Genomic DNA, 13,319 nt, shown 5'->3' on the forward strand with positions numbered 1-13,319 from the left:
GTTTTGGTTTTCTTCCGGAGTTTTGTTTCGACAAGGAGGTTTTTCCTTCTTTCTCAAAGGCTGTCATTACTTTCGAGATAGTACTTCTTAATACACCAAACATTTTGGCTGTTTTTGTTACGCTAGCCTCTGCCATATGAGCACCAACAATTTGATTTCTTTGAAAGTCTGATAGATCTGTCATTTTAATGAATTTTAATTACCTTTTTCTAATGATGTCTGAAAAGAAACAACAATTTTAGCAAAACATATTAAGCAACACTAATAATAAATCAAAAAACATAAAAATAAACAAGCTTTTGACAGTTTTATAGATATTCAAAATTATGATGCTATGATGCTAGGTGTTTCCATTATTTTGTCCAACCCCTGTTTGTATATATTTTCATACTGAAATGCACAAAATTTTATCATTTATAATATACAAGTTCATATAAATATTAAAGAAATATAGAGGAATTATGAAAAATCTTACTGAAATCTAACTCAAAAAAGATAATAACTTGGGGTGAATTTGTCATTGACATAATTTTTACATCCAATTTTTCCAAGCTGCTATGGGTTGGATGAAGCTTATTGATGTTCTATTATCATGGCCAGAAACCCTTCTTGATGCCAACCTTTTAAGGAAGGAACTTTATTCTGCTAGTTTTCATATGTTGAACTGGAGCTACAGCACGTTAAGAAATGTCAGTACTGCCTAAGTGTTATGAAAGCAAACACATGTATCATCATCATTTCAACATCCACTTTTCCATACTTGCATGGTTCAGACAGCCTTTGTTGAGGTTGATTTTTTTAATGGCCAGATGCCCTTCATGTTGACAACCCTCACCTATTTCCAATATATATATATGATGGGCTTCCATACAATTTCAGTCAACCAAATTTTGCCAGCATGGAAAACAGACATTAAAGGATGATGATGATGATGATAATGAAGGCCTTAGTCAACTCAAGGCTATAGTAAAAGACACTTGCTCAAAGTGACCCCAATAAGATCAAACTTAAAACAATGTACTTGCCAAGTGAACTTCTTAATACCATGGCCATTCCAAGATGAAAAATAAAAATGCAGGAGAAATTGAAATTTTTAAAAACCAAACTTTAGAAAGTAAGAGTAATCAATACACAAAAATATTAACAAAAACAAATGAAACAAAAAGAATTAAGCCCCAAACAGTTCCTGTCTATATTAGCACAGAATTGATGTGGTTTTGATGACCATATTGTCTTGTAAGATGCAGAAAACAAAAAATTAAATAAAATATTGCATAATTTTTATCTTATAAAACAAGAAAAAATATTCAAAAACTGCCTCTCCTTATGATCATACCTCTTGCTCAGATATCTCATCCGTTGGTTCATCATAGCGAAAGCGTTTAGAATTAAGTATCCAGTCTCTTTTTTCTTTACGAATGACTACAAAAGAAAAAAAAGTAAAGATGGTAGTGTCAATAACCTTATTTTTCACAGAAAACCAATTGACTCAAAACAAAATTTGCGAAAACAGAAAAATATCACATTAATTTCATTCCATTAACCACATCTTTTATAAACACACAAAGTTCACGTATTTTAATTTTCAGAAACACAAAAACTTAATCCTGTCTCTATCACAGCCCTGTACTTATGTATAGTTAATTAACCATCTCATCAGTTTATTCATTACAGACCTAGCTGATGAAAACTCAAAACCATTAATATTCTATTCATCTGACATTCCTTTTAACTTTTTGTTAGCCCCCCACTTCATTTGCTTATGTTGCTCATCTTTTCAGATGTGTAGGCTTTTATAGGTTTACATTATATAGCAACTGCCCATTACTGAACAATTAGTCACCATGCTCAAACAATGTACATCAGTCTGCAGTTGATTATATCAATTCCTGTATTGAACTAGTACTTACAAGGGTGGCTGAAAAGTTCATCATCATCATCATCGTTTAATGTCCGCTTTCCATGCTAGCATGGGTTGGACGATTTGACTGAGGACTGGTGAACCAGATGGCTACACCAGGTTCCAATCTGATTTGGCAGAGTTTCTACAGCTGGATGCCCTTCCTAATGCCGTGAAATCTTGCATGCATTCACTTCAACTCTTACTAATAATTGCATTGTTTCTTTTCAAATAAACTGACATCTGACTCTTCAAAGAAGGCTTCAAAAGTAACTAGTAGTGACTTCTGTGGTGTTATCAAGTACCTGCAGAAAATAGGTTTAGTCCCCAAGGACATTCATCCTGATGTGCTTCCTACATTAGAGGATGACTCTCTAGCTTTATCAACAGTGCAAAAGTGGGCAGCTGAATTAAGGAAGGGAAGGGAGAATCCTTAAGATGACCCAAGATCTGGATGTCCTGCAACTGCCTCCACCAAGGAAAACAGGGTGATAGATGAGAGGCAACTGACTAAAATTACATAGCTAATGCAGTTAGCATATCCTGTGAGAGTTGAGAACATTCTGCGCAATGAACTTGGCATGATGAAGGTTTCTGCTTGTTGGGTGCCACATCTGACACCTTCTGGTTAGCCATTATTAGCAACATTTTTGCATTGCACCTTGAATTAATATCTGGATCCAAAGTTTGCATCTGCTCAATCATCGTCCCAATTTAGTTTCTCTCTCTCATCAATAACTTTTAGTCAATCAACACCAATTATGACCATTGATGATTTCATTCCACCTTTTAAATCAGTTATTAATATGTTAGTTACATCCACTGAACAACCACACTGTTGATGCCACGCTAGTAGGAATCTGACAATTTAATAATAAACACATTTCTTAATTAAAGTAATTATATATTTACTTATTGAATACCACCAGCATTTATTCTATGAATCAATAAGAAAAACAAGACAAAAAATATCCCTACACTTCTTAAAACCTTAACATTGATACTAAGGTCAGATACGTGAAATAAAGCACCTGTCAAGTACTGGAGTCGATAGCATCAACCCCAGTTCTTAACTGGTACTTTATTTTATCGACCCTAGAAGGATGTAATGCGCAAAGGTGACCTTGGTGGGACTTGAACTCGGAAAAAAAAAAAAGAACTGTAACTGAATACCATATAGGGACAAGGCTTAAATTTGAGGTTCAGGTATACACAATTATACTGATACCAATATTTGACTAACAATTATTGTATAAACCCTGGAAGAATGAAACACAAAGTTGAACTATTCAGAATTCGAAATCTGAATGTGAAGGGTTCCAACAAAAATACCACATGGCAAACTACTCTCCAATTTTTTTTTTCAAAACTCGATTTAGCACTTTTAATATATTAAGAAACGAATCAATGCAAATGAAATTTTCAAACGCTCACGCATAAACAGGATCTACAGACACGTAGAACAAAATCTAAGATAGCAGATGGGATAATACGGAACAGAATCACATGAACAATACTATCGCAGAACTCTTCTAACTCCAGTCAGCATTAAAAAACAAATAAACAAAAAACATATAACGCATGTTAAAAGCGATAGCAATAAGGACGATAATGATGCTAGAAATTTAAATATCATTACGGTTATAGGTTGTGAAAAAAAAACAAACAAACTATATAATCGTTCGAATTAATAGATATAGCAGCCAAATTTCCCTCAAATCACAGCCTATCATCTTCAAAATAGGAAAGACATTAAACGGGCCTGAAGAAAAAAGATGGGGGTAGTCAATGCTAATATATTTCTTTGCTCATAGGTATATTCGATAACTCGAGTGATACAACAACAACAATAAACCATAACTTTACATAAAAGTGTTTACTACAGGATACAACCACACTTAAAAAATTAAGACATGTTAACTGACACATGGTTAGCATTATATTCTATAAGTTTATATAGTAAGCATTAGATACTGTGCGCTTTTATTCAGTAAACAAGTGGTAAATTGAATAAATTGTTTACTCGTTAAAACTCAAGTCATATATGTTATACATATTCGCGGCAGTAATGATTATAATTGACAGAGTGACGGGAAAAAAAGCCTTCTGTAGAACTCAATCCGATACCGCAACGAAGAGTAACTTCATTCGAATTGTTTAGAAAAGTATGAAGCTTGAAGATTAGGAACTAGGAAAATTCTAACAAAAATATGTCTCTCCTAATACATTAGCAACACGTATAAAGCATTCCATCCAAGAATTTAAACCGGCCTGCGAACAGAAAATGCCAAAGATTTACCACTGCACAAAACATAGTGACGTGACAATTGCAATAGATTGAAGTTAATTTTGATTATTGCAACAAGTGAGTCAAGCGCAAATTCTTCAGCGAAGACCGAAAATTAGAAGAAATTGTGGAAATGCTGTAAGAAATTAATGTTTTGGTATAAGAATTAGGTAGGATCTGAAAGAAAATGATAAAGGCGAGGAAAATAAGATGTTTATAAGAATCAGTAAATAGATGGCAGCACGGAGATAATATGGTCAACAGAGGCAAATGAAAGTATCCTGTCACTGAAAAAAGAACTCTTACTTTATTGTTGACACTTTCCATTTCTACTTACAGAAAACACTACTACTTCAAACCCAAAACGATTTAGTTACTAAAGGAATAGTTTACTAGAACCATATCAAAAACGGTTTTAAATGACAAAAATCATTATAATAATCTAAAGTTTATTTGAATAGGATCCGATAAACACAATGTGGCTACTGATGCAATATAACAAATTAGTAAATAATACAAAGATTAAGGTTAAAAGTAGATTAATCAACAAAAATAATCGCAAAACAAGGAGTCTGAGACAGAATTTTAATGAAAATAATGATGTAATTGAAGTTGGTGCAGCGAGAGTTCTATAGCGGCGTATCGTTAATTAGACAGCTGCAGATAATACATGTATTTATCGTTGGATACGAACGCAATACTAATTCTATTCCATACGAAAAATAAAACAGTATCAATATTCACCGATTTCATCTTCTCTCCGTCGATGACGAAGTTCATCAATCCCACCGCAGGTGCCAGTACGGCGAGAGTAGGTTTTGAATCGCTCCTTTCGCGACGACATGAGCTAGCTCTATGACGGCTTACTTCCCTTATTTACCCTGTACCATAGTGATTACGCTCTAATCATTAAGTTATTCAGATATTTTTTTTAATTGTCAACTCTTCACTCCTTTTTTTATATGTTTTATGTTAAGTATAAGAAGTAGTTTACTTTATTCTTTAATTGCTGCTATTTTAAAATACCGTTTGAAAATCGACTGTGAGACATCCCTCTGGGAACACGGTAAATGTAATACATGGTGCGAATTTTGAAATTATTTAAAAAGGCGCGATATTTGACATTTGAAAAACTGTATTAAGAATGGTATGTGTTCCCTGTTATTATCTTTTCCTTTTATTTTCAATTTCTGAGCATCTCCTGTTTCAGTTGCTATTAGAGGCTGTAGTTTGTGAAAGCCCAATACTTGTAATATAATGTCTGACATCAATTCAACAGTGGAGGAACATCAAAACTTAAATCTAAAGTTAATTCTCAGCCGGTCTTATAAAAATTTATAAAAGAAGGAACTATTGAAAACAATTCCTGTCATATCTATCGAGATAACACTCACAAGTAGAATATGTGTAGCAGTGTTTTACTATTGTCGCTTAAATTTTACATTTTGTTGTCCCAACTATGTATTCACCACTGCCGACTTTAACGCTATAGTATATACTCAATTAAAAAGTTTTAAATGTCTATATATTCATAATTGTAACTTTGAGTAAGGCAAAGCAAATCGGTACAAAACTGCACCGAAAAATTCCAGCAAAGGACAGCACTGCATTTATTAAATGTGTATGTCTCTCTACTTTATAAATGATTTCAGAGACAATATATTAACATTTTTTGATCAAATATTTAGAGTAGCACATTTGCAGATAAATCTGTCTGTAGAAAACAGAAATATATTAAAACGCACTCCTCAAAATAAGTATTATTTGACTTTACATCGCGGCAAGACTTCCGCCCCACAAAACAGAAACACCCTCATGGCTTAGTGGTATGAATGTTGAACAACATTTGATGTGAGTGGAAAGTGAACCAAGTGTTGTATACATTGAAGTAACCTTGAGTTGTTTTTTGGGGGGGCGGGGGGTTGTTGTTTTTAATATCAGTAATATTATTATTGCTATTATATAGTCTAAAAAGAGAGGGCTGAGTGTTGAAGAAAAGAGAAGTCGAATGATGGAATTCTTCTTTGAAAAGGTAATGTTTTTCTAAAGTCTTAATTTTTTTTCAGTATTGCTAAATTCATAAATAAAGAATATTTTTAAATGTTTAATATATCTGGAAATACAGTTCTATATTTAAGAGACGAGGAATTATGTACATTATTTACATTTGACGGATATTTGTCCTCATCTTGCTTACAACAAACAAGATGAGGACAAATATCCGTCAAATGTAAATAATGTCTGGAAATATATGTATGCCATAAAATACTGTATGTATATGCTATGAAATAAAAATTACCTGTTAATCCTTACTTATCTTAATTTGGAATAAAGTAAGATTGTGTTTTTCCATTGCATTTATCTGTAATTTCTTTATATTCTGACTGAAGGAAATTCTGTTTTTAATTGTACAAATTTGTAACTGCAATTAGGGAATCTTGAAGAGAATGAACAGAGTTTATGTGGTGATCTTCAGTAACCCAACTGTATTGTTAATAAATATGGAAAATAATAAATATATTAATAATAGCTTCTAACATCTGTGTAAGGCCACACTGTTTAGAAGGCACAGCTCTGCACATTCTAAGTTCGCCTGCGACAACATTGATGCCAAGCTATATCAGCCTTTGCCTCTCCCTTGAACATCAAATGCTGTGGAGAGGGGAGATGTGCTCATGGAGTTTTTATTGTAAGATATTTTAATCAACTTCCTAATTTGAGTTTTGACAAAATGGCATAGATTATCATAAGTATTTCAGAATCTTGTCATAAGTATCAAAGCAGGTTGCAAACTACTCAGCCAAGGTTGTACTTATGACCTTCACTACTCCTCCAAGACTGATGAAGTTAATGCTGTTAACGTTTTACTTAAACAGCTGGAAAAACAAGTACAAGGAGAGAATTCCAGAGAGCCAGTATTCTGAGGATGAACTTTTTCTTTTAGAATATATTGAATGTAAATTTGAAACATCTGGATATTAGTATTTTGTTGACTGAATGCACATTTTGGTTTTCATTTTTTTTTTTTACTGTATATGACATTTCATTCAGAAGTCACAGGTGAAGTTTCTCAAAAGTAAGGTTAATATATACTTGGACAGTTGGCGCTTGATGGTAATACATGAAGGGAAATAGAGGGCCAATAATTTTACAGGGAATCGGTAACAAATGCAAGCAGTTACATCTAGCAAGTATAAAGGATATATGCAAGGAAGATGATATAATTTAATGTTTGCCTTCCATGCTGGCATGGATTGGATAGTTTGATGAGTTGAAGGACTACAGTGTACTCCAGTGTCTGCTTTGGCATGGTTTCAATGGCTGGGATGCCCTTCCTAACGACCACTGTACAGGCTGCTCTTTTCACGACACTAGCACTAGTAAGGTTGCCAAGCCCTTTCAACTGATGTGTAATTTTTTTTCAAGTTTCATTTTAAAGCATGAGAAGGTTGTAACAATTTAATTTCGCTGTTTCTTTTGTAGAAAGACTTCTTTCAGTTAAAGGAGTTGGAAAAGCTCTGCCAGAAGGAAAAAGGAATTACTTCAATGTCTGTGAAAGAAATTCTAACAAGCCTTGTTGATGATGGAATGGTAGACACTGACAAAATTGGAACTTCTGTCTATTTTTGGGCATTCCCTAGCAAAGCAAGTCAAACTGTGAGGATTTTTTAAAATTTTCTATTATTATTGTTGTTGTTGTTTTATGGAATGTGTTGTGGATATTGAGTATGGTCCTTTAAATTTTGAGTTCAAATCCTGCCGAGATCAAATTTGCATTTCATACCTCTCGGACTGATACCCCTTCAATTTCTCTTGCACAACCCAGTTTAAGAAGCTCTGCTCTAAACAATGCTCAAATTTCCACCACAGAAAAGCTGGCTTGATATCTCACTGAAAACCTTAATTTTTTTTATCCATTGATGTCATTATAACGTATCAATTAATGAGTCTGTTCTCCAGCTTATTCAAGTAGTCACAAAAATATGCTTTACTCTTTTTTTTCTCTAACAACCATACAAAAATTAACATAAAAAAAAAAAAATAATAAGTACAGCTGTTATAAGTTATTAGACTGTTGACCACAATGAGTTCAGACCTTTGTACAACAATAAGTAATTAATATTTATTAATTAGGGCACCACTAAAGAGCTTGTCTTTTATTGTGCCTAAGGAACAAGCCAGCAATTTTCTCTGGGTTTATCAAATTTGTATATATCATTCTTACTGTCCTAGAATATTAGGATGGAAAGTTCTAACATTCATACTTTTCCCAAAAACATTAATAACATATTTCTTGTTAGACAAAAGTTTTGATAGGAAACTGCATGCATTGAAATATAATTAAATGCTCACACTGATATTTTTATTGAATTCATTATTCAAACCAATCAATACAAACATTAAGAATAGATATTCACAAAATCATACTCAAGCATTTAACTACTGTTAAATTATGTTCTCCTTCTGTGTCTTCAGCTAGTATGTCTATTGCCCTTTCCTCTGAAGTTAGATCATATCAAGATGAGTGGGGGGGGGGGGTCAGCCTTTATCATACAACCGTTCATAACATTTCAACTTCACTTTCTCCTCTTGCAGTTCTTTGGGTGGCAGATTTAATCTGTCACTTTTGTTACCATATTTCTATTGAAATATGCTGCTTTTTATTTCAATTAATTTTTAAAGTAATGACAAATTTAGTAAAATAACATTGCTATACCATGTATTTAGAACATAAATTAACATGAAATTTTGATAAAATGTTTTTATTTAAATCACTTTAAAACAGGTAGTGTGTATCATAGATTTCTTGTTTAAGGATTATTTCTTCCTTTCCTCCCACCAGTTTTAGAGGCACTGAAAACGGTCATGGCTACTGTCTTTCATCCTGTAAGTCACATAAAAAAAATTACTTGCTTCATTCTTTTTCAGAACAGTATTCTTGCCTAAAGGGTATTATATGTAGCAGCAGTATGAGCTTGCTATAAATAATGTAGTTTCTTAACCACATGGTCATATATTCCTAAGTATTTAAAGACACTTAGACAACTTTGATAGTTTTATCTGATGAAACAACAATGTCTGCCTTTTATTTCAGATGAAAAAGAAGATCAATGATTTAAATAAAAAAACTGAAGACACTCTCAATAGAAAAGCATTACTGGAGAAACTAGTGACTGAATCAAAAACAAAGAGAGAAGATAATGTAATATAATTTGACATTTGTGTTGATATTTATTGTTAATGTTTTTAGGCAAGTTTATTGTTTTACATGATTTCTTTTTCAAATTTAGGAAATTATATACTTTTGGAGCAATTGTTTTTACAATATGAATGTATTTCCACCTGCTAATTATTCAACTATGTATTAGAAGTAAATTCTATTGTCATTCAAACAGGCTAAGTAAGCAGAGATACATACCTTACCTCAGGTACTATGATATGGTTTGAATATCATGTATTAAATACAGTAGCAAATTTCAGTCTCAACCCATAGTTCTTTAACTATACACAATCACTATTCATCTTGTACATTAAACATTGATTTCTTAGAGAAGTATAAAGCCAGAGATTTTTAAGGTAACAGAAATTTTATTATACTTTTTGTAAGAGCATACTTTATTATTTAGTAAAGAAATAATATGCATCTCTGTACATCATCATTGTTTATTGTCCTCCTTCCATACTGGCATGGGTTAGACGGTTTGACGCGCTTCCTAACACCAACCACTCTGCAGAGTGCTTTTTACATGGCACCAACACAGGCAAGGTCAGTTTTGGCATGGTTTTTACAGCTTGATACCCTTCCAGATGATAACCACTTTACAGTGTAGACTGGGTGCTTTTTAAGTGGCACCAGCACTGGCCTTAATAGTTAAGTACAACATACCTGGTTAATTTACATAGCAGAATTGCTAATTAAACCATTCCACAGGATATAGACTCAGTCTTATACAGTAACTTTAACCTTCATTGTGCATCTCATAGCCTTGTATTTTGCATCAGTGTTAAATCTTCAACATGTCGTTAATTTGAGAATACAACCATTAGTTTCTGTTGTGATATTGATTTAAGGTTATTTTTGTTTTAATGTGAACATCTAGGTGGTTCATGACAATAACATTATCATCATTTAATGTCCACTTTTCATGCTGGCATGGGTTAGATGGCTTGACTGGAACTGGTAAGCTGAAGAGCTGCACCAGGTTCCAGTCTGAACTGGACTTGATTTCCACAGTTGGATGCCCTTCCTAATGCCAACCACTTCAAGAATGAGTGAGTGCCTTTTATGTGTCACTGGCATGGGCGCTTTTACATGTCACTGGCATGGATGCTGTTTTGTATTGCCAACATGAGTGCTTTTATGTGTCACCAGCACTGACCACTATGATTTCGCATGGCTTGACAATTTTCTCAAGCACAGAAAAACTAAATATATGTTTTAAAAATATTGCAAATTAAAATATAAGAAAAAATTTTCTTTCTCTCTCTCTCTTAGGAAGAACGTGACAATATTCTGAAAGAGCTGGAAAAAAAGAAAGAGGAAAACAAGCGGTTGATATCAGAAGTTGACTGCTACCAAGAATGTGACCCTGATGTCATTGAAGGGGTAAAGAATCAGGTCGTATTGGCTAAAGAAACAATTAACAGGTGGACAGGTAAGAAATACAATGATAGAATTTGTTTAAGTAAGTAAAATTATATTTACAATAGAGTCTATGTATATCACCATCATCGACATCATCATCTTAAAATCTGTTACCATGTTGCATGGTTCTGACAAGTTGAGTCACAGTTTTCTAAGGCCAGATGCCCTTCTTGATGCCAAGCCCTGCTTATTTCCATACAAGGTAATAATCTCCCAATCTGACAAATAGCTTGGGCATGGTTACACAGAAAATTGGAAACAAATGACTCTGGTTAAACAAGCCTTTTTTGTTTACAATGGTCATGCAACATGTCAGGAAGCCTAGATATGCTTTCATGGTGGGCTGCAAGCAAATGACATCGTTTGCTTACAAGGCCATTGTTTACAACCAGTGAACACAGATTAAGGCACTAAGAAATATGAAAATGCACAGATACAAATATATATATATTTATATATATATATTGTTGTTGGCACTCCGTCGCTTATGACGTCGAGGGTTCCAGTTGATCCGATCAACGGAACAGCCTGCTCGTGAAATTAACGTGCGAGTGGCTGAGCACTCCACAGACACGTGTACCCTTAACGTAGTTCTCAGGGATATTCAGCGTGACACAATGTGACAAGGCTGACCCTTTGAATTACAGGCACAACAGAAACAGAAAGTAAGAGTGAGAGAAAGTTGTGGTGAAAGAGTACAGCAGGGTTTGCCACCATCCCTGCCGGAGCCTTGTGGAGCTTTAGGTGTTTTCACTCAATAAACACTCACAACACCCAGTCTGGGAATCGAAACCACGATCCTATGACCGCGAGTCCGCTGCCCTAACCACATATATTCATATGTACATGCATAGGAGTCTCTGAAAGTGAAAATACTTATATACACATTGTGTGTGTGTGTTTGTTTTTATTTAATACTTTTTTTTTCCAGACAATATATTTTCAACAAAATCTTGGATTAAAAGAAAGTTTGCATTTGAAGATCGCATAATTGACAAACAGTTTGGCATTCCAGAAGATTTTGATTATATTTCATAAGAAATTGCTTTATTTAATTTTTCTGATTATTTGGTTTTGATTAATAAAATATATTTTTTTAAATATACTTTTGCATTGTTCCAATTTTTTTAATGTAACAGATTCTGTGAATACCAGACTTAGCAGAGATAGAAAATTGTTTTATTAGTATGTGGATATCTCAATGGGTCCCATCATATTCAGCTTGTACCTGAGGTTCTTATGTCTTTAAGACTCAAGTTAATAAATATCATGGCAGGCTTTACTAACTGTATCTCTAATTCAGACATGATTGTCATTATTTCATTATTGACTTACATGGGGTTTTTTTTGCAATGTAATGAATTTTGTCCTGGTTTACAAAAAATTTCTTCTCCATAGATGCAGGCATGGCTGTGTGATAAGAAGCTTGCTTCCCAACCACTTCAAGTTCAGTCTCACTGCGTGGCACCTTCAGCAAGTGCCTTCTACTATAGCTTTTGGTTGACCAAAGCCTTGTGAGTGGATTTGATAGACAGAAGCTGAAAGAAGCCTGTCATGTGAGTGTGTCTTTGTTTGTCCCCCACCACCACTTGACAACTGGTGTTGGTGTGTTTACATCCCTGTAACTTACTGGTTCAGCAAAAGAACCCATAGAATAAGTACTAGACTTAAGAAAAAAAATGACGTTGATTTGTTCGACTAAAATTCTTTCAGGTGGTGTGCCAGCATGGCTGCAATCAAATGATTGAAACAAGTAAAAGATAAGATTTGTTCTTAGCCTTTGCTGCTATGTCCACAAGAATTGCTTACTTTTTTTCTTTCTCTTTTTTCTTTAACAGTTCATAGCTTTTATCTCCTGTGGGCTTAGTCTTTTATTTAACTCTACAAGTGTTATGCATCCTAATCAACATTTGGTCAAAAAGACTCATACTCCAGAGTAGAAGTATTAAGGCCACTGCCCCTGGTGAAGAGGTTTGGCCTGCAAGAGTTCTATACAGGTGCCACATAAAAAGAACCCGTGCTGGTGTCACATAAAAGCACCCAGCACACACAGTAAAGTGGTCAGCATTGGGAAGAGCATCCAGCCATTGAAACCATGTCCAATCAGACTGGAACCTGGTGAAGCTCTCTGGTTTGCCAGCTCTGGTCAAACCGCCAGCATCAAAAACAGACGTTAAATGATGATGATGATAATATGCTACTGGTTGAAGTACTCGCCATTATCTTTTATCCAACTCATATATGTGTAAGAAATGGCTATTATTAATAACTTATCATAAATCTGTGCTCTATACATTCATATCATTGTCATGTCTACCATATTATCTGGTCATGCTGAATGCAAAGACCAAATTATCATATATCCATATTATATCAGGCAGGTTTAAATTTCCATCACTATTTTCTACTATAGTTTTGGTTTGGGTTGACCCATAGCTTTATGACTCAAATTTGGTAGATGAAAACACTACAGAAACCCATCATGC

The 13,319-nt window shown here is 34.0% G+C and overlaps 2 protein-coding genes across 2 annotated transcripts in view; one reads left to right on the forward strand and one right to left on the reverse strand.

Moving 5' to 3' along the window:
* Nucleotides 1–5,143, reverse strand: part of LOC106878161 (uncharacterized) — a 26,323-nt gene extending 21,180 nt beyond the window's left edge. The window contains exons 1-2 of the mRNA XM_014927304.2: nt 4,932–5,143; nt 1,337–1,422 (exon numbers count right to left, since the gene is read on the reverse strand). Of these exons, the coding sequence (XP_014782790.1) occupies nt 1,337–1,422; nt 4,932–5,031 (186 nt within the window). The 5' untranslated portion in view covers nt 5,032–5,143. The remainder of the gene's footprint in view (nt 1–1,336; nt 1,423–4,931) is intronic.
* LOC106878178 (meiotic nuclear division protein 1 homolog) lies at nt 5,028–11,938 on the forward strand. Its single transcript, XM_014927321.2, has 6 exons — nt 5,028–5,334; nt 6,154–6,219; nt 7,671–7,844; nt 9,283–9,390; nt 10,684–10,843; nt 11,765–11,938. Exons 1-6 carry the CDS (start codon nt 5,332–5,334, stop codon nt 11,869–11,871), a joined length of 618 nt encoding a protein of 205 aa, XP_014782807.1. The 5' UTR covers nt 5,028–5,331; the 3' UTR covers nt 11,872–11,938.
* Nucleotides 11,939–13,319: the final 1,381 nt, after the last annotated feature.

The sequence above is a fragment of the Octopus bimaculoides genome, chromosome 1, assembly GCF_001194135.2.
Source record: "Octopus bimaculoides isolate UCB-OBI-ISO-001 chromosome 1, ASM119413v2, whole genome shotgun sequence".
Taxonomy (NCBI): Eukaryota; Metazoa; Mollusca; class Cephalopoda; order Octopoda; family Octopodidae; genus Octopus; species Octopus bimaculoides.

What these genes read in the sequence shown, in the direction of transcription:
- LOC106878178 (XM_014927321.2), top strand. An exon ending in TGGAATTCTTCTTTGAAAAG is followed by an intron (nt 6,220 to 7,670) that starts GTAATGTTTTTC and finishes TTTCTTTTGTAG; the next exon opens with AAAGACTTCTTTCAGTTAAA. An exon ending in CTAGCAAAGCAAGTCAAACT is followed by an intron (nt 7,845 to 9,282) that starts GTGAGGATTTTT and finishes CTTTTATTTCAG; the next exon opens with ATGAAAAAGAAGATCAATGA.